Genomic DNA, 19,248 nt, shown 5'->3' on the forward strand with positions numbered 1-19,248 from the left:
TTTATGCAAGTTTCTAACTGTTTCCGATGGGATGTTTCCTTCTTCAAGAAGTAAAGCCTCCAGTTGTTTCAGAAATGAAGGAAATATACTCTGGACTCTACATTCCAGAACTCCCCATAAAGTTTTGGTGATGTGTAGATCTGGTGATTGTGAAGATGTTTGAATTTATCCTGGTGTTAATGAAATCATTCTTGAATCTGTTTAGCAGTATGTATGGAGGTGTTATCAACTTGGAATATGGGAACATCTTGAATAAATGCTTACACCGTAGCATGCACCTCATTGCCTACTATGCTTTCATATTTCTTGGCTGTAATTCTACCATGCAAGGTTATAATTGGGCCCAATGACTGCTACAAGATGGCTGCCCATACCATAAAAGATCCACCAGCATGTTTAACAGTTGGGAATAGGCAATATAGGTTAAAGGTTTCCTTTGGGTTTCTCAAAACATAAACCCATCTAGATGTAGGAAAAAGAGTAAAAGATGAGTCATCAGACCATATTGCATAGTGCCCTCTTTGGGTTATTGTGTGTGTGTGTGTGTGTGTGTGTGTGTGTGTGTGTGTGTGTGTGTGTGTGTGTGTGCGCACGCGCACTCAGACCAGCCCTGCTAACAGACATGTAGAAAATAATTCCATCATTTCATCTCCATCAGCATAAATAGCTCTCAACCCTCAAATCAAACACTGTAATTTATTTTTCACATTTCTTCAGCTGAGTCCTAACATGGCCACTGTACCTCACCGAGCGCAGACATACAGCCATGATTTTGCAGCAGGGCCACGCTCTGTCCGTAAAAAAGAGCCAGCCGCTTGGATCTGACCCTGAAATAGCCATAGCCTGAAAGCATCGGTTTTCTGAAAACCCAAAGGGAAAAAGCTGACTCACTCTATCAGCAGTGATTTCCGAGCCCCTTGTGTTTCTGCCAGGTACACAAACACACGACTCAGCATTTTAACCTCCAGCACCCTGCAGCATTGTCTCCTGACCAGACCCCCCCCCCCCTCCCTGATTGGCTGAGGGTCAGCTCAGGGCTGTTATGATACTCATTCATTTAAAGACACTGGAGGGAAACAATGATGTCAATAGAGTCTCATTACACTCTCACCAGAATCACGGGTCAATTTGCTATAAAGTGCAGATTTGGTGGGTGTAGAGCAGGTTTCAGTTTACAGGCATCTAACACCTGTTAGCTGTATTCAGTCCACACACACACACACACAAAACAAAAAGATGTTCTGGAAACATCCTATCCTAATGCCTATGGCCTGACTGCCACAGAGAGAAACCCAGTGAAGACAAATATGTCTGCCACCTAGAGGGGGAGGTGAGGAGGCTGACACACATACCCCTTTCCCACTGCAGAGCTGGAACCAGACTAGCTCTTTGTATTCTTTTCCCACTGTAGAGCTGGAACCTAACAAACACACAGCTGGAGGATTAAGCTGACCATTCTGTCATCTGGGCTTAATTCCTTCACCTGCCCACAAAAAACAGTGTTACAGTACAGGAGCTCCAGGTGGAAATGAGCAGCTCTGGGCACACTGAAGTCAAAGGTGAAGACACGCTGCAAAGGTTGGGGAGGGCTGGGAGGGACGGGCACAGCTAGAGTGCCTCTCTGTACGTGAGAGGGTGGGTAGAGGCAGGGCACCTCGCAGGTACGGGAGAGTGGGAAAGCTCTCTGGGTGTCTCAGGTCACAAGGAGGGAGAGGACCCTCACCCAAGAGCTTAGCAGCACAAGTACAATCCCATCACAGCATGGCATTACATCCGCATATGACCTCCAGGCTCTTTGCAATACACAGGAGCTAACACCAGCCCCGCAAAGGCTGGGCAAACGTTTCTGGAATGAATATAGAATCTGGGCTGGTGGAATGGTGCCTGGCAGCTCAACGGCCTACTTCAGGCTGAATCTGATGTCCCGTGTTTATGGTTGTATGGTTCATGTATCATATATCTCTAACAGCTTGTACCTTGTCTGGCCAACTATTGAAACTTGGTCATGCAGCGTTTCTAATATTGTTGACTCCTTATGTTTTTTTTTCTTCTGTTGAACTCTGCCTCACTTGTAAGTCACTTTGGATAAAAGCGTCTGCCAAACGAATAAATGTAAACGTATTTAGTTTTTCAACCAGTGTCAGAGGTGAATGTGTTTGGAGCTAAAGCCTCAGGCAAATTCACTGGAAGTATTTTCAAAGAAATATTTGCAAGGATTGGATTGTGAACAGGTGGAGTTACAAAGCCGCTGTAGCAGACACTGAACGGTAACTGCATGCCCTTGAGTAAGATCAGCAGGACTGTCTGATAACGCAAGGCTATTAAACACAGCTGCAAAATTCCTCCATTCCAGGGTGAGGCCGTGACATGTTCTGACGAAACATTGCATGGGGACAGCGTCCCTCTAGCCTGAGAGGCAGGACAAAAACATGTGAAGAGCGAAGTGTGGGAATCGAGAGAGAGAGGTGCTTTCTTCACCTGTCATTCCTGAGCTGTCTGTCAGGAGGTGCAGCGCTCCCGGGTGGGACATCCCACGGTCCAGCATGGGATCGATGCCAGAGTGCTGATTGGATGATCGCTGGTTCTGCAGAAACCTGTTGGAGCACTGCCATTGGTCGCTCTGCACTGCTTCTTTATTACATAGCAGACAGCCCTGGCTGCAGCCTCACTGATGTTCAGTTCTAAATATTACATCACATCGCATTACACTGCATTACACTCTTCAGGATATAATGAAAGATCGGAGGCAAGCTTATGCCACTCGTGAGCTATTATCTCAGCTAATCAAATCACTCAGAGAACTCAGAGAAATTTACAGAGCTGGACATTTCCTAAAATAGCTTGCTCCTAAAATTCTCTGGTTATGATGGATGCACACTGAGTCTCTGAGATTATGTTTTTTATATTCATTTTTTATGTCAAGCAACACGTCAGGAGAAGGTATATGTCTAGATGATGGTGCATTTAACACACAGAATAATGGCTCCTCGCTGTGTGAAATATTGAGTGATTTGTTTTTACTATGGGTTACTCTACAGAAAGAAAATGTCTGATTGTTTACAGCTCTCCTCCCTCCATTCCTTCCCTGCCCACCACCGGCTGTCAGTCACTCATTGAACCAATGACAAGACCGCTCTCAATCCCACAATGCTGTGCAGCTGCCAAGCCCACATGATCAGCGTGTCTCTGATGCCCCGCACCCCAGAACCCCCCATTGCTTTCAGCAGGCCTATGAAGGAAAATGGAGTTTGGACCCCCTAGAAAGAACCGGTTCAGAGGCCCTTCTGAGAACAGCCGAACATTTCCTCCCTCTGCGCCGTCTCCAGGAAACAAGAAGTTCACCGTTTTCTTAAAAAAATATTAAACAAGCAGCCATCTGAGGCTCTGACGCAGAGCGCGGCCCTCTGAGGACCCACCTATGACCCCCGAGGCCCCCGCTGCGCCCCATTCCCAACGGTAACAGGCATACATCTTTCGGCAGGAAACCAGTTACTGCTTTTTTCTAACGTCTTTTTTCAGCTTTTGTTTTTTTTCCCCCACAAGAGCAATATCAGCCTGCATGGGGTTCCGTGCAGATAGATGGTACACCCTGCCCTCAGGCCAGTCTATCAAATCCCAGCTCTCCTTCCCTGCTCTCAATCCATTTCACCTGTCTTGCTGTGAGACCACCAGATAATGTCTCGTTTTGAGGAGCACAGGACGCCCGAGAGCTTCAGTACTCCAACATACACAGATTCACCAGCTTTGCTCAATGTCATCCTCGGTGGTATCCTTGTCTCCCAACCGCCTGCCTGTCCAGCGCGAAAGCGAGTAATGTGAAAAATAGTCCCAATTTTTATTTGTAACTATGGCGCCACCTACTGGTTGGCAGGGGAAGCTTAGGGACCCTGAGAACTTGGGATTTTATCTGGGATTCCCTGACCTAGTCGTTTCAATTAGGAAGGAACGCTGGCCATCCTGACCGCAGTATTGCCACATTTACACTTAAATTTCCTCATTCCTGTAGAGAATCTTATTCAGAGGGAATTACAAATCAAAGAACATCCAGTGCATGTTATGAGCAGCATGAAGACAAGAATAAGCAAGCAACATATTCAAAAGATTGTAAATACATTTACATTTATTCACTTGGCAGATGCTTTTATCCAAAGCGACTTACATAGGTTACAGTTCTTTACAATGTTATCCATTTATACAGCTGGATATTTACTGAGGCAACTGTGGGTTAAGTACCTTGCCCAAGGGTACAGCAGCAGTGGCCCAGCGGGGATCGAACCGGCAACCTTTCGGTTACGAGTCCTGCTCCTTAACCACTATGCTACACTGCCGCCCCATTTACAGTACTATTACAATAAAACCTATGGCCCACAGTGTGTGTGACCCATGTCTTTGGATACCTGAAATGGTCAGAAACAATGAAAGCACTTCGCTCTCTGTGATCTGCTCTGTGGGCATAAACTCAGACATAAACCCAGACATGTCCCATAAAAAATGAAATATAATGTAGTGTACTGTTTTTCAGTCCAGAACCATATTGAAAATACATTGAAAATATAAAAATATATTGCTGTATAACCACAATTTGCACATTTTCAATACTGAGCTAAGAATACTGTATATATTCTTGAATATATTCTCAATATATTCTCTTTTGTTTGGGATGCCCCTGTCTCTCTCTCTCCCTGGGATGATATTTCGCTGCCCTCTGTTTCATCGAGTCTTGATTTCTGTTGACATCCATTTCCTGGCCGGTGGAGGGGTGGGGGCAGGGGGGTTTGGGGGGGTGTCATGAGAACGCCACGGACCTGCCAAGAGGAATGGGGAGGGGCCTGACCCTCCTGCTTCTCTGCGCACACTGCCTGGGGAACATTGTTCCAGGACCCACAACCTTTCCAGGGAAAGCACGCGGGGCAGGCCAGCCCCTTTCCGCCCATTGTTGGAGGGCAGGGGGAAGGGAGGGGGGTCCAGGGGAGGGGACGCCGGAGCTCTCTGAAGGAGGGGAGGGGGGGCGTTTTGAGATGGAGGCGGGGCGTTTCCGACGCTCCAAGCGGCCGCTTTTTAAACAAGTGACCGCGCCAGAGGGAGACTCGTATTTTTCGGGGTTTGCAGAGCAGAAGACAGCATGTGGGGGATCCTTCTTCTCGTTCTGAGGCTGCTGGGGGCAGCGCACTGCGACATCAGGGCCCGGGACCCCGAGGTCGAGGAAGGCGAGGTCAGAGGTCGCGTCGGCTGGGAGCGTCTGCTGCCTCAAACGTTTGGATCACGCCTTCGTCCCGGGCCTTACGACCGCGGACCCCCCGCCCCTGGATACGGTCACCTTCCCCTAGGTCCTGGGCAACCCAGGGACGATAATCAAGACGAAACAGTGCCCCCCTCAGGAGAGGCTCTGAACCATCCCACTCGAGCAGGGTAAGCATTCGTGAGCCACTATTTGCACCACTGGTTCAGAGATTTGCAGGCGTGTCTGGTGTGTGCGGTATTCAGGGAATTACAGGCACGTTTGGTGTGTGAAGTCTTGTGCCTTGTGAAAAGGTGAAAAGGAGATTGATGACTACTTGAATAAGGAAAGGCAATCACATTTAAAAGGGCATAGACATGATCTGACAATGGCAATGCAACCAAAACGAATGTGAGACTGTAAGAAATATTCAAATATAATGTGTTTCTAGCTTTCACTGTCTGGATAGCACCAGCTTTTTTTTTCTGGTCTTGAAAACAGTTGTATGTATGATATCTTTGCCTTTTCATCCCAGATTAATGTTTCTGAATGAGTCAGATTTAATAATGCCCTAGTTTATTAAGCAGTAAATGGGACAGCCATTCAATAACATAGTGGGTCGTGTATAACTATGGGATTTGGTATGAAGAGGGTGCATTATGGTGACACACGGAAAGAGCTTCTTATTAACAAAAGAGAATATATAGTGGGGCGCCCTGTGACTTATATCTAATGTGTCAAATCATATTAGACTAGACAAGAGCCTCTCCAAAAGGAACACAAATAGTAATGATACGCATGTGCAGTCCCTCAACAATCACTCCGAATTTAATAACTAAAAACAAAACACAGGATCACAAACACGGTGTCCGGTCCTTTCCTGTGCCTTGGCAAGGCAACGTTTCTCCAAAGCACAATTTGGAACTTCGTCTGAATTGGTAACAGGAAAGAAGAAGTTTGGATGTCTTATCTCTCTCGTATTCTTTGGTAAGAGAAACAGGACACGTGCAAGCAGTTTCAGAAAGTTTCAAAAAACATTTCTGTGAGTCTACTCGAGCGTGCACACTCTGGGCAGACACTCCACATTTTCCTACTTGCTGGAGGCATACAGACGGCCACTGTGTGACCCCCGTGCTGGTGGCAGTCTGCTCTCCCTGACTTTCACAGAGATAATCAGCAGTAATTCACCCTGCCCGGCGGAAGCCATAAGAGAGCTGTATATTTCCTGTGTCCTCTGATAGTATCCGGCCTGCTTAACAATTTTCGGGCAGAGGTCCAGCTCTCAGATGCACAGGACACTCCGAGCAGGTTTTAATGAATTACGTAATTACGCTGCAGTGACATTAGCATTTTTTGTCATTACACACTCTAAGTGACTTGGGCCATGATGGAGTGTGCCATTGGGAATTCTATCAGTGTGTCACACAGCTGGACCCAAATAACGCTCATAGCTCATAACGCTCATAATGTGTGACTGTGACTGATGGGGAGACTGTAGGCTTTGCTACAGTGCTGGGAGGTGCAGTAGTGTTCAGTCACTATGTAAAACACAGTTAATACTTAATCACAGTTGGGTTCTCTGTGTGAAATAATTAGGCTATATTCTGTTAATAGGCAGTTAATAGGCTCTCAGTGTAAAGCACAGCCTAACTACAGGCTCTATGAGAGAAATCTAACCAAAGGAAATGTGTTTTTCGATTTGTTATTATAAAATAATATGCATATATCAAAATTATTAGGGCCACTAACTGTGGCTGTGTTTGATAATTAAATAATACAGCCAGCTAATCACTTTTCCTTGGGTTCATTTTGAAAAAGTTGAAAGGAAAACCAACATTATTTTTCCACAGAGTAAGGAGTATTTTTAAGAGAGAGAGTTGCCTTCTCAGACTAGCCTTACATGTCTCTTGTAGTCAGACTACAGTCATTTTTGTGTGTTGTAGAGTGAGCCTACAGTCAGTTGTGTTGGTACCTGTATATGTGTGATTCTGAGAGTCCTGCACTAGCAGCAGATCTGAGTTCAGTGCTGGGCATCCTGTCTACGTGTAACGGGTGGTATCTTGCTGCGTTGTGTATTAGATGTTACGTGGGTCAGCGAGCAAGCGAGTTTCGAACCGAGGTTCTCACTGCTCGCTACCAACTCCTTAAAGCCAGCATCGTTGCCAGTTGAGTTAAAGGCAAATTGCCCTTAGCCTGTCGGCAACAACGCTACTTAACCAGGTCTCGGGGGAGTGACGTAGCCGCTGCAACCGCTCGGCTACCTGCTACCCGCTACCTAAGGCTTTATGCAGGACTCATATGAGCTAATCACTTCAGCTCTGCTACATACGTCGCTGTTGGAAAAGATCCCAAGACATGAGAAAACTGTGAGAGGAGGTCAGAAACGTCTTTCCTCCTGGGAGCCAATCAATGCAACGCAGCCACTCCACTCTCCACCACCTTCCCACTTTTACCTCCCAAGCTCCTTTGGCCTCAGATCTCCACAGAAGCACCATAATATGGCCCTAGCCTTGAACTTTGATCTCTGTGCTGTCCCTGACCTCCAGAGAGTGACAGATTAGGACTTTGGCTTGACTTGGCCGGGCTCAGGGCCATGAAATCAAAGGGCCAAGGTCTGTCACACAGCGGGGACACCCCCCTTGGCCCAGCCTGGCTGTACCAGGAAGCGGGTGACAGTGACGCGGCTTCCCACTTCAGTGCCAGCTTGCCACATCTCCTCAGCTGCACAAACGGATGACGGTTAAAAGTCATCCCCTATGCATGCCGCTCTGCAAAGCTAATGTAAATGTAAGTCAAAGTCAAAGCCAACTTTATTGTCAATTCTCCAATATGCACAGGACATACAGGATTGAAATTGCGTTTCTCTCAGGCCCACGGTAACAATACAACAGTTAGACGTAACACAGTAACACTGAGAGACAAGAACAAGAATTTTCACAGATATACAATAAACACAAATGACTCAATAACACAGACATAAATAAAAATGCGTGACATTTGTGACAGAACAAGCTATAAATATTTACAGCAAGGGCATCAAGGCACATAGTAGGTTTAGTAATATAAAAATATAAATATAAATTCTACAGGATGTCTAACAAATCCTTCCGGTTGCAAGTTCGCCTTGTGTTGAACAAACATAACGTACGCTGACAAAAACACAACGACTTGTGTTAAACACGAAAATGCCATTCTATGTAATGGCAATTCAAAGCCTGAGCACATGTATGTAAGCACCACAGGCTTTAGAATTTAGAATTGAAGATTAGAATTTCACACATCAGGCTTCAGAATTTAGAATTTAGCTTTACAATTGTGGGGTTGATTTGCTGATAGGACCTGCTGCGATGTACCTGTGTGAAGCTCTGTGGTTTGGGCTTAAGTGCTAGTGACATGAGGACTCTTTTACAAAGGATCTAGATCTATGTCTGTCCTTGAGCTGCCAGAATCTCAGATTCAGGCAGGGAAAAGTGGGAAGGCAGGCTGCTAAAGGAATTACATTTCACAAAATGGACGTTTGGGGAAACTGAGTAAACGCAGACTGAAAAGCCTTGAATGCTGATGGTTCCACAGCAGCAAAAGCAGGCTACTACCATGGAGATCTGCTGAGAAAAACTGGGGGAGGTCATGGGATTAAAAGAAAACAATACAAACAATATATATATATATACAAGGCTATTAATATTTCAGTGCCAGTTCCACACCAGAGAGTTTTGCATCTTTTGCAGGCAGGAAGGAAATCCCTTGATCTAAAAATGATCAGATAAAGAGCCGAGCGCAAACACGCGGGGAAAAGGGGAGAGAAAGTGTTTCCACCATGATTGGACTTTTTCCCATGATTCCTTGTGGCACACTCTTGTGGCACAGTGGGACAGAAGTGTGCTAGTAGAGCCTGTGTGTCCTCTCTTTCATCTCCATAGGAACTGGTGTACGTTTGTGCATTACCGAACGGTAACAACAGCCGTGCACTTTGGCACGGAGAGGTACACCGTCAAGTCCTTTAGCCCCTGCCCCAGCGGCTCGCCCAACTGCCAGCTGGTCCTGTGAGTATGCCACACCACAGAAATGCAATCCCACAATGCACTGCTTCCCCTCCCCCCCTCCACACCAGCCTGACTGCCACCTTGGCAACATTTGGCACCAGACTCTTAGAAGAGGTGATTAATTAACAATCTGTCACTTGGTGCTCCTTCTTACCCTGATGCCACACTGGGAGGGCTTATCGCCATACTGTCCTGATCTGCAAGTTACAAAGTCTCCCTGGACAAGCCTCCTTTTAAGATTCACAGAATCCCAGGGGGAAAAAAATGTAATACTGGCTCTGTAGTAATAAAACTTTCAGATTCAATCACAATACAGTTCTGCAGTGCTTCAGGTGCACTTCTCAGAGGGGAGTGATGATGGCAGTTTGCCAGTATGGTAGCAGAACCTCAACTGTTTATGCTTTGTGAGTGTGTACACATATGTGGTGTAACAAAACCTCATTTCCTGTTTATGCTTTGTGTGTCCATGTGCATGCATATGCGTGTGTGTGTGTGTGTGTGTGTGGATTTCAGGTACAAGCTCTCCGTCAGGCCTGTGTACAAACAGCAGCAGAGGCTGGTCTCCTCTCTGCTGTGGAGATGCTGCCTGGGTCATGGAGGACCTAACTGCGAGGACACCGGTACTGTGATGTGATCAGCAGCCCAGGGACCAATCACAGAAGGCCTCATATCACATCATCATTATCACTATGTATTCATTTGAGCATTTACCTTTATCCATAAAAACTCACATATCAGTTACAACATCAAAGGCAATGCTGGACAAGATCTGGAACAAAACACAAATATTGTAATATAATTTTAAGACCAGAATGTTATATGATGAAACTGAGGCACAATGAAGTTGTTTAAAATGGTTTTGGCTAATAATAATCCAAGCGAAAGTACAATCAATACATGTATTGTATTTTACAATACCTGCTATTGAAAGAGTGATGGACTTTACTAGAATACTTCTGGCCATTTGTGTGAATGAACAGGGTACAACACTTACATTACACTTATATTGTGTTTAAAAATATACCGCTGGTTTTAGTGAAGTTATTGCATTCTTTTCACATGGGAGACCATGAGTCCAAGAACTGCTCAGAAATATCAGATTGAGACTAATCTCGTTCAGGGGCGTACTGATAGGAGTTCCTGACCAGCCAGCCTCCTCTGTAAGCAAACAGATGGCTAGATTTGGTCTGGTAACGGTTTACAATCCACAAACACTACAACCGGGCCCTTATGTCTGTTTGCTTTTCCCCAAATACCTTTCAAAATATTTCAGTCAAAACAGTATTCCATATTCCCTTCAAAGGAAGTGCTTCTATCCCTGTACTGGATGGGAACATCTTATGCAGACAGCTTTCAGTGTCTGAGGCCCATCCTCTGTCTCTCTCTATATATATATAGACAGCTGGCTCATTCTTCACTCACTGTAAATCAATATGAACTTGTTTACTGATTCAGAATAAGTCCGTGTCTAATATAGACTACACTTCCTGTGTAAGACACAGTTTTAGCAGCAATGGGAGGGAGAGGCTTTGTGAACCCCATAATGGGCAGAGGCTGAACCATTTTGAGGCCTCACCCTCCCATTGCTAGTTTTAACTCTGAAAATGAGGAGGAACTAATGTTACTTTTTAATAGCAAGGACACCACCCCCTAGTGCCTTTTTGATTTCTCCCTTGAGGATCTGGGTGAATTGACTGGATATCAGCATGATGGTGACAGGCCCACCCAGCCCTCTGATAGGCTGGCTGGAGTTTTGGCCATATTGTTCACACCCGTCCAGTCCTTTCAGATCTGTGAGGGGAGATCAGAGAGGGCTGAGGGGAAGGGGCAGAGTGGTGGCTGTGAACTGGCCCCAGAAAAGTAACAGAAATGACTTCCTCCTCTTCATCTTCCTCATCTTCCTCTTCATTCTGATTCACAGTGGAGGACGGCCGCCCTTCAGAACCCCCCAGCCAATCATCAGGAGGGGCTGAGGCGAAACTCAGCGAAGCGCATGGCCAGGGTGGGTCTGCCTGCGTTATTATGGGAAGTTTATCTGTTTGGGGGTGGGAGTGACCTCATCCCCTCTCCGTATGTGTCACTCTCTCCCACTCTACGCCTCTCACTCATTTCCTTCGGACAAACGGAGGAAGTGGCATGCTGCCGGGAGCAGGAGAATTTGGAAAGACTGTGGGAAGACATTTATGTGCCCCTGTGTGGGTGGAGGAAGGGCGGAAGAGCTGGTTCTCAGTGTAACCAAGGAGGGCCACTCAAAAAGCCAGAGTGGGGTAGACACACCCCAAACAGGGTTCACATACAACACACTCACACACACACACATACACACACTCTCACACAAAGGGCATACGCACACTTGCCTTAAATAGGTCCTAAAATGCCTGGCAGTTCCTTGGGTTTTATGCCACAAATAACCTTGGGAAAAGGAGAGGAAGTTCCCAGGCCAGTAAAGCATCCCCTCCTCGACACCCAGCATCCCCCTGCAGCTGGACTTCCGAAACCTAAAACATGGAGGTCTCAGATGGCTAATATTTTACCCTGTGTGATCAACATGTGGTACAACACCCCTGCCTCCAGCCCCCCAACCCCCCCTCACCACCACCTCTCTCTCCCACAGGTCCACATTCATTCTGTGACATGTCTAATAAATTTTAGCAGGCTTCTGTGACATGTCTAATAAATTTTAGCAGGCTTTCCATTTACTCTACATGTACATGTCATTTCAGACGCTGAAGTTAATGAAAGACACTGCGCTAAAGTCAAAAATCACCTGAATTTATCTTGTAAAGACAAACATCGCACTTAGGTTGAATAAAGACCTGTGTCTCCAAGCCAAAGGCTAAAATTGGTGTATGGTGCATTTTTCTCTCCATGACCATAAAGCTACCAATAGTGGTAAAAACTGCACCTTGCAGCCCCCCACTGTGGTTGTGTGGTCATGTAGACATTCACAGTTTCTCTGTTGTTGACCACAGGTGTTGAGAAGAGGCCATTCGCATCAGGGGATCCCAACTTGGGGAAAAGAGATAACCAGCCACCAAGGGCCCCTGTGGGTGACACACAACGTCCCACCCCTTTACCCCCTGACCGCAACCTGCCCGGTAGGTTACTGAAAGAGAGCATCCACAATACACCAGAGTTTGCAACAGTTCTGAATGAGTGTGTGTGAGTGTCCCTCTGCGGGCAGTTCTCTCATTCCTATAGACGTGAGGACTGAAATTCAAATTCAAATTCAAACAAGCCTGACCACACAGGATTGCCAAAGCAATTTTCACATACAAACAAAACAACAACTGAAAATTATGCACGCACACACACACACACACAAATATACAGAAACACACATTCATATGTTTATTTACATTTATACAGCAAGTTGGCAAATGCTTCCTGCCCATTGTCTCTCCGGCTGTGGCACTCTGATACGTATTGTGCTGCTAAAGGTGCAGTGCTTCTCTCTCCCAGAACAATTTGTAATTTTTTGTCATCTTTCACATTTCTTAATTGTGGGGGGGTGTAATTCAACATATTTAAAGCATTTGTCTCTAATTGTTATTACAGTGCAGGAAAAGGTGTGTCTCTGTTTCTACCTTGCCTGACTCACAGTGACCACACGAACAGCATTATCACTCACTCAGAGGCGTGACCCGGGCAGAGGAGGCTGCCACGCCCAGAGCTGGCTGCAGAGAGAGAGAACTCTGCGGTGCTGTGCGGTTGTATGCGTCACACCTTTCCGAGTTTAGGGAAGATTATATCAGCTCTGAGACTGTGCTGCCATTATGTCATCCTCTCTAGCTGCTGCGGTCACTGTGAGGCAGAGAACACAAAAAGGAACTCAGTGCTTATACGCTCTTACTGATTATAATCTCACTCTGTGTGGAAAAAGTGTCAGCTTTATACAATATGGGGTGGGGGGGTGGAGAGAGGGAGGCAGAGAGAGGGAGAGACAGAGGGAGCACTGAGGAATAATAATGTATACGTGCCAGGGTTTTGGCTAGGGAGAAGAGGTAGGGGTTGGTGCCTATCCTGAAAGCCTTTTGCGATGAATGCAAAAAAATTAAAAATGATGTATTCTCATGTCCAGGTTCACTGAGAGGTTGATTAAAAAAAATTAAAAATTAAAAAAAAGTTATGCTGATCACCAGAATCCTGCAAATTATATCCAGTCATTTTTACCTTGCTCCTGTTTCAGACTCATGTCTGTGTCATTTTGCCAAAGCACTTGGACACCATTGCCCATGGATTAATACTGAATAAATGGCTTACAGGGCAGGAATCACACATTTCTTGTGGTGTGTGAAATGAATGCTAACCTCACATACTGATTGGCCCGTACCTGCGCGTCTGATCCGGGCTTGAACATCTGCTCTGGTTGTCTCTCACAGATGGGGCGGGAGGGGGCGTGACCTCCACAATGCCCCTCCCCCAGGCAGCCGCCGCGCTGATGGCCCACATTCAGCCTGTGCTGGATGGGTTTGGTCGCACCCTGAGCCGACTGTCCCGCGAGGTGGAGGGCCTCTCCCGTGGCCTGGCTGAGCTGCAGCGGGAGGGGCGGGGTCCGGGTGGGGCAGGGGGAGGCCACGCCCTTGAGACCAGACTACGGGAGTGCGCTGAGCAGATCAGCCAGATGAGGGAGCTGCTGAACTCCCGGAGCTCAGAGCTAGAGGAGCGGCTCAACTCCCAGAATGCCGCGCAGCACCTCCACATGACTGCCTTCAAGGCCAACGCCGATGCCAGTATCACGCAAAGCCAGGTGACGACGCTTTTCTATGGTCCATTACTGCGTTGCTAAGGACATCATCAATGCCACTGTGTCACACATACAGACCCCATTATTTTAGAACGAAGTGAGAAATGCTATTAAGATACAGTATCTAGGTCAAATCTGTAATATCAACTTTCTAATGAGAAAAATTATCCAATATCTATTTTTTTCTGTTATAGCATGTTTTGTTCCAATTTAATCAGGCATGTGAATACACAACTGTGTCCCCCTTATACCATGTCATTATACCTTATACCATACCATCTCATACCATTATCATGTGTCTACCAGCCTGAGTGCACACGCTAGGGCTAATAATGTCATACTTGCTACATTATAAATTACATTATATTACAAATTTGTTCTTTAGCACACGTTCTTATCCAGTGACTTACATGTGTTAAATGTGTTACCCATTTATACAGCTGGGTATTTAGGAGAGGTACCCTATATGTCTGTTTATATTCTCGGTTAAGTACCTTGCCAGCAGCAGTGCCCCAGCAGGGAATTGATTCGGCAACCTTTCAGTTACAAGCAAACGGAAGAGTGGTTTTAGTGTGTCTCCTGTGGTGTTTTCCCAGGACCGCCTTCAGTCTCTGAACGAGTCCGTCGCCGAGGTGAGGCTGCGGCAGCAGCAGCTGGAGAAGGTGGTGAAGGAAGCCGGCGGCACCCGCACCAGTCCCAATCGGGTCGCCCCGAACCAAGCTGGGCCAAACCAAGGCCAGCCAGGGCGGGGCGCGGGGGTGTGGGAGGCGATATCCAGGCTGGAGGTTGAGGTGGCCAACAACACGCGCAGGCTGGCGGCCCTGGAGGAGGGCTCAGACCGGGCCTCCCAGCAGACCCGGAGCCTGTGGAGGGGGCTGCGGGGTCTGGAGGAGAGGATCGTCCGGACGGGTCAGCGGACCAAGGTGCGGTTCAGCGCCACGTCGCAAGAGGTGGAGGGAGACAGGGTGGCGGTGATGGGACAAGTGGAAGAGATGGCCGGCAACCTCACCGCCAGCGATGTGCAGCTGGAGGAGCTGGACTCCGACCTGGACTACCTGTACAATCAGCTCCACAGCCGACACAGCCCCGCCCCAGACTGCGACTGTGGGGGGCTGGTGGCCACCTTGGCCAGGCTGGAGCAGGAAGTGGCCAACGCCACAGACACAGCCAGGGGCAACAGGTTGGTGCTGGAGGACCACCTCAGGGGGCAGGGCCGGCGGGGGACGGGCCCAGGGGCCTCACTGGATGACCTGCAGGAGAGGCTACTGCTGGTGCGGGACTCACTGTCCCTGGAGCAGGAGAGGACCCAGGCGCTTCGCCTGGACGTGTCCCGGCTGGAGGCCGAGCAGGCAGAGACTCGGCGCAAGCTGGGGGGCCTGCTCCAGAGGCATGATGGGAAGGGGCGCGAGATCCACCGCCTCTCCAGCTACTTCTCCTCGCTGCTGGAGGACGCCGTCCGCCACGCTGAGGTGCTGGAGGTCCTGCTCGGGGAGGAGGTGCTGGAGTTTACCGAGCGCCCGTCCCGGGAGCAGGAGGAGTACTCCATACCCCTGCTCCAGGACAAGATCCGGCTTCTGCAGGAGCAGACTGAGAGCCAAGCACAGAGCCTGGCCACTGTGAATGAAGGCTTGGCCGGAGATGAGCCCTCGGCGGGCCAATCAGAGCGGCTCTCCAGAGTGTTCGAGAGGAGGAGCAGTGAAGACCATATGGATGACCCCTTCCCAGACTCCCCATCGGAGGACGGCCCTGAAGACTACTCCGTCAGTGACTTCTGGAGCATGGGCAGGGAGGTGGAGGAGCTGGAGTCCCGACTGAGCCAGCTGGAAAGGCGGCCGTGCCCCTCCTGCTGCAACTGCACCGCTGCCCCTGCAGGCCCGGAGGTGCAACCGCGGGGCGAGGGGGCTGCACTGCACAGGGCGTTGGAGGAGCACCTGCGGACATTCTGGAAGGAGTTAAGCGACGAGGAGCGACCGGCTGGTTCTGACACCATGCTGGACCTGGACGCGCCGCGGGCCACAGTCAGCGGAAAAGAGGCACCGAGGCAGAGGAGGCAGAGAAAGGAGAGAAGAGACCAGCACAGCCCACGCACTCACAGACACAGAGCAGCAGCAGGTATGGGTGTAATCAGTCAGCACTTTGACAGACATTAGTCCTAGTGTGACAGAGATGCCCCATCCTGACATTATATTACACTATTGGCATTTCCCAGATGCTCTTATCCAGAGCGGCTTACATAGGTCACAATTTTATCCAATTATACAAATGGATATTTACAGAGGTTATTAGGCACTGAATACACTGCAATCAAATTCTTGAGGCTTCACTGTCTGTACTCTGATTTTTATGATAAGACTGCCCCCCTGTGGATGCTGCATTAACTGCAGCATGATAACTCACAGTTTAATGACAGTGGATTAATGACAAGGGCTTTTCCTCTAATTCTTTTCATATTGATAAATAAAACAGTAACCCTCCAAAATGGTCAGTACACATTGACACAAGATATTTCTCTCTAACAACGATTCAATACTTTCATGAACCTGAATTCAAAATTAAGCATAGATCTGACCGCTGTAAATTACTTCCATAATCATGTTTGAACCCTTCCAGTGATACTCATATAATCAGAATCACTTAGGTTGTCACTGTGTTTGGTCAACTCCTGCTCAGCCAGTCATTCAGGACTAACCCCCTATACCCACTGCTCCAACTCCCACCCCCCACCTCTACCCCTCTCAGGAGTCTCACAGTTTTCGGAAGCACCTCTCGCTTTCCTCGCCAGCACCTACAGCGGCACCAACCGGACGGGTGCGCTGATCTTCGAGGCGGTGTCCCTGAACCATGGGGGGGCGTACTCGCCCAGGTCGGGTGTATTCCGGGCACCTGAGGCGGGGCTCTACCTCTTCCTGCTGAACCTGGATTTCGGACCGGGCACCGCCCTTGCCATCCTGAGGACAGGTGGGGCGCCGCTGGCCACCCTGCGACGGGGTGCCAGGTGGTCGGGCGGGCCGGTTTTCCGAGCATGCCTCCTGGAGTTGGGACGGGGCGCAAGGGTGCACCTGGAGCTGGCGCGGGGCACCCTGAGACGCGGGGGCCAGGTGGAAAACACCTTCGCTGGGGTTCTGCTCTTCAGAACCACCTGAGAGGGGGGAAAAAAAAACCCTGGCAGAGTTATCAGTGGATCCGGGTTCTCCGCTGGAAAACTGACACGGCACCTGCTAACCCCTCAACCAAACCATGAGCCCGATTTTATCTAAAAAGGTAGATACTGATCCAGAATCAGTCCTTGGGGACAGGACCCATCACTGGACGGCTGCCATTCCCACTGTGTTGGTAAGGCAAGTGAACGAGGGGATCCAAGCAAAGCATGAGATATTTTACTCTGTCTTTAAAACACAAAATATGTGTTTGGTTAGGCTTCCAGTAGCAAAGGGCTGAACATAACTTGCCATGTCTCATGCCAAAGGTTTTGTGTGTTCACGGACTGTGGTTAAAACAGCCTGCAAGTATGACTTACTCTGATTCACCTTTGAGTGTTACATTTTGGATGCAATTTTGGATGCAATACAGTGACACAATCACAATAATAATGATGCAGACTTTACATTAAGAACACCCAATACATACCGCTTACATAAAGTCATTTAAAGTAAACATAGTTGTACAGGAGGGGAACATGAAAACTCGCATCAAAAAAGCTACAAACATAAGCATATATCTGAGATCACACACAGCTCATTCATATTTCACAAATTTCAGTGACACACCTATGTGTGTATGTGTGTGTGTGTGTGTGTGTGTGTGTGTGTCTGTAGCCCCATCTTCATAATGAGATAGTGTTCACTTTTCCTTACTAGCTCACATTCATGACTCAATACTACCAAAACCACATGGAAACGCACAGGAGGGTACCTCTCCTGAAGAGCACTGGAAGGACCAAATAAAACAGGACCACAATGCAGGTGTACTAAAATAAGGATATTTACTTAAAAATGGATACAATGGACATTATCTGTGTACTGAACATTTTCCTTGGTAAACATAAGGCACCCTTTTAAGCCAGATACTGTACAAAATACAAAGCATTTACGTTTCAGAGGGAACTCTGTACACACATGCAGCTCACAGGCAAATGGGAGAAAAGACAGCGAGAGTGATTACTGCATCCTCACACATTCCACGTAACAAAGATGTTTACCACACACGCACTCTCTACACAGCTCTTGAGGCTGTTTAGCACATACTCCACACAATGACGTACCAATTACCTTGTGACTCTTGCTTACTGGCTAACTACCTGTGTGGTTTCCAGCAAAGATGCTGGTTCGGCAGAACTCATATTGGTTAGGGACACAATGTAGGGAAAAAAAAAACTATCATTAAGGGTCAAAGGTTAGGCAGGGGACAGTGCGGTGAAGCAGCACAAGCCCTGCAGGGAGAGACTCGCGCCAGCCATGTTATCACACAGGTGATGTGAGGGCCACAGACGTGGGACCCACACCACCCGCTGTTGGTGCGAGGTGACAACAAGGGAGGTGTCTCCCCCTTCCGCAGGTCAGAGCCAACACTGCATTAGGACTCAAAATCTGATGACCAAAACAAGCATGCTAACATGTGTTTCTCTCAGCAGTTTAGAAGAAATCAGGTCTAGTTCGTCTTTCATCTGTGCGAGGGTTTAGCTCACAAGCTCACTGTAAATACCTGTGTTCACACTTAGCAATACACTATAGGCTTCGTATTGAATGTATTGATTCATGCCTGAATGATGACAAAAATATATTCTGACATGCTGAGTGCAGAATGTTTATGTAATTTTCTGCAAAACAAATGCTATGGATATTTTCAGTAACGCTAAATTGTGGGAAATGTGTTACTGTTGTGTCTTGCGGGAATAAAACATGGGTGTCAAATCCAGGCTGGTGTGACGCTTTCTGCTCCAAATGTCTGGCCCCACTCTGATAGTGACACAGTGACCAAATTTCAGAGGACTGGACGAGGGCTTCAGGTTCCTCCAAAACATCATAGACAGTTTGGGTTCCAATGGCTGGCACAATGACATGGAAACACTGGGTTTCAATGTATCATCTGGAGCATTTTTTTCCCTCATACAAAATTAGAACTTAGTAAAGACCACACTGTCATTCATCCAGACACCCTTCCCCAGAGCAACCCACATGGATTACATTTTCACACAGGACACATCGACACAGTTGGAAATCTAAATGTGCCAAAATACTGTT

At 47.7% G+C, this 19,248-nt stretch overlaps 1 protein-coding gene across 1 annotated transcript; it reads left to right on the plus strand.

The window, feature by feature from the left end:
* Positions 1-5,122: 5,122 nt before the first annotated feature.
* On the plus strand, positions 5,123-17,790 carry LOC118789678 (multimerin-2-like). The gene is made up of 8 exons (XM_036546234.1): positions 5,123-5,212; positions 9,086-9,261; positions 9,775-9,881; positions 11,183-11,263; positions 12,234-12,359; positions 13,644-14,011; positions 14,605-16,120; positions 16,748-17,790. The coding sequence occupies exons 1-8, from the start codon at positions 5,123-5,125 to the stop codon at positions 17,149-17,151; spliced, it is 2,868 nt and encodes a 955-aa protein (XP_036402127.1). The 3' UTR covers positions 17,152-17,790.
* Positions 17,791-19,248: the final 1,458 nt, after the last annotated feature.

This window comes from Megalops cyprinoides, chromosome 1, assembly GCF_013368585.1.
Source record: "Megalops cyprinoides isolate fMegCyp1 chromosome 1, fMegCyp1.pri, whole genome shotgun sequence".
Lineage (NCBI taxonomy): Eukaryota > Metazoa > Chordata > Actinopteri > Elopiformes > Megalopidae > Megalops > Megalops cyprinoides.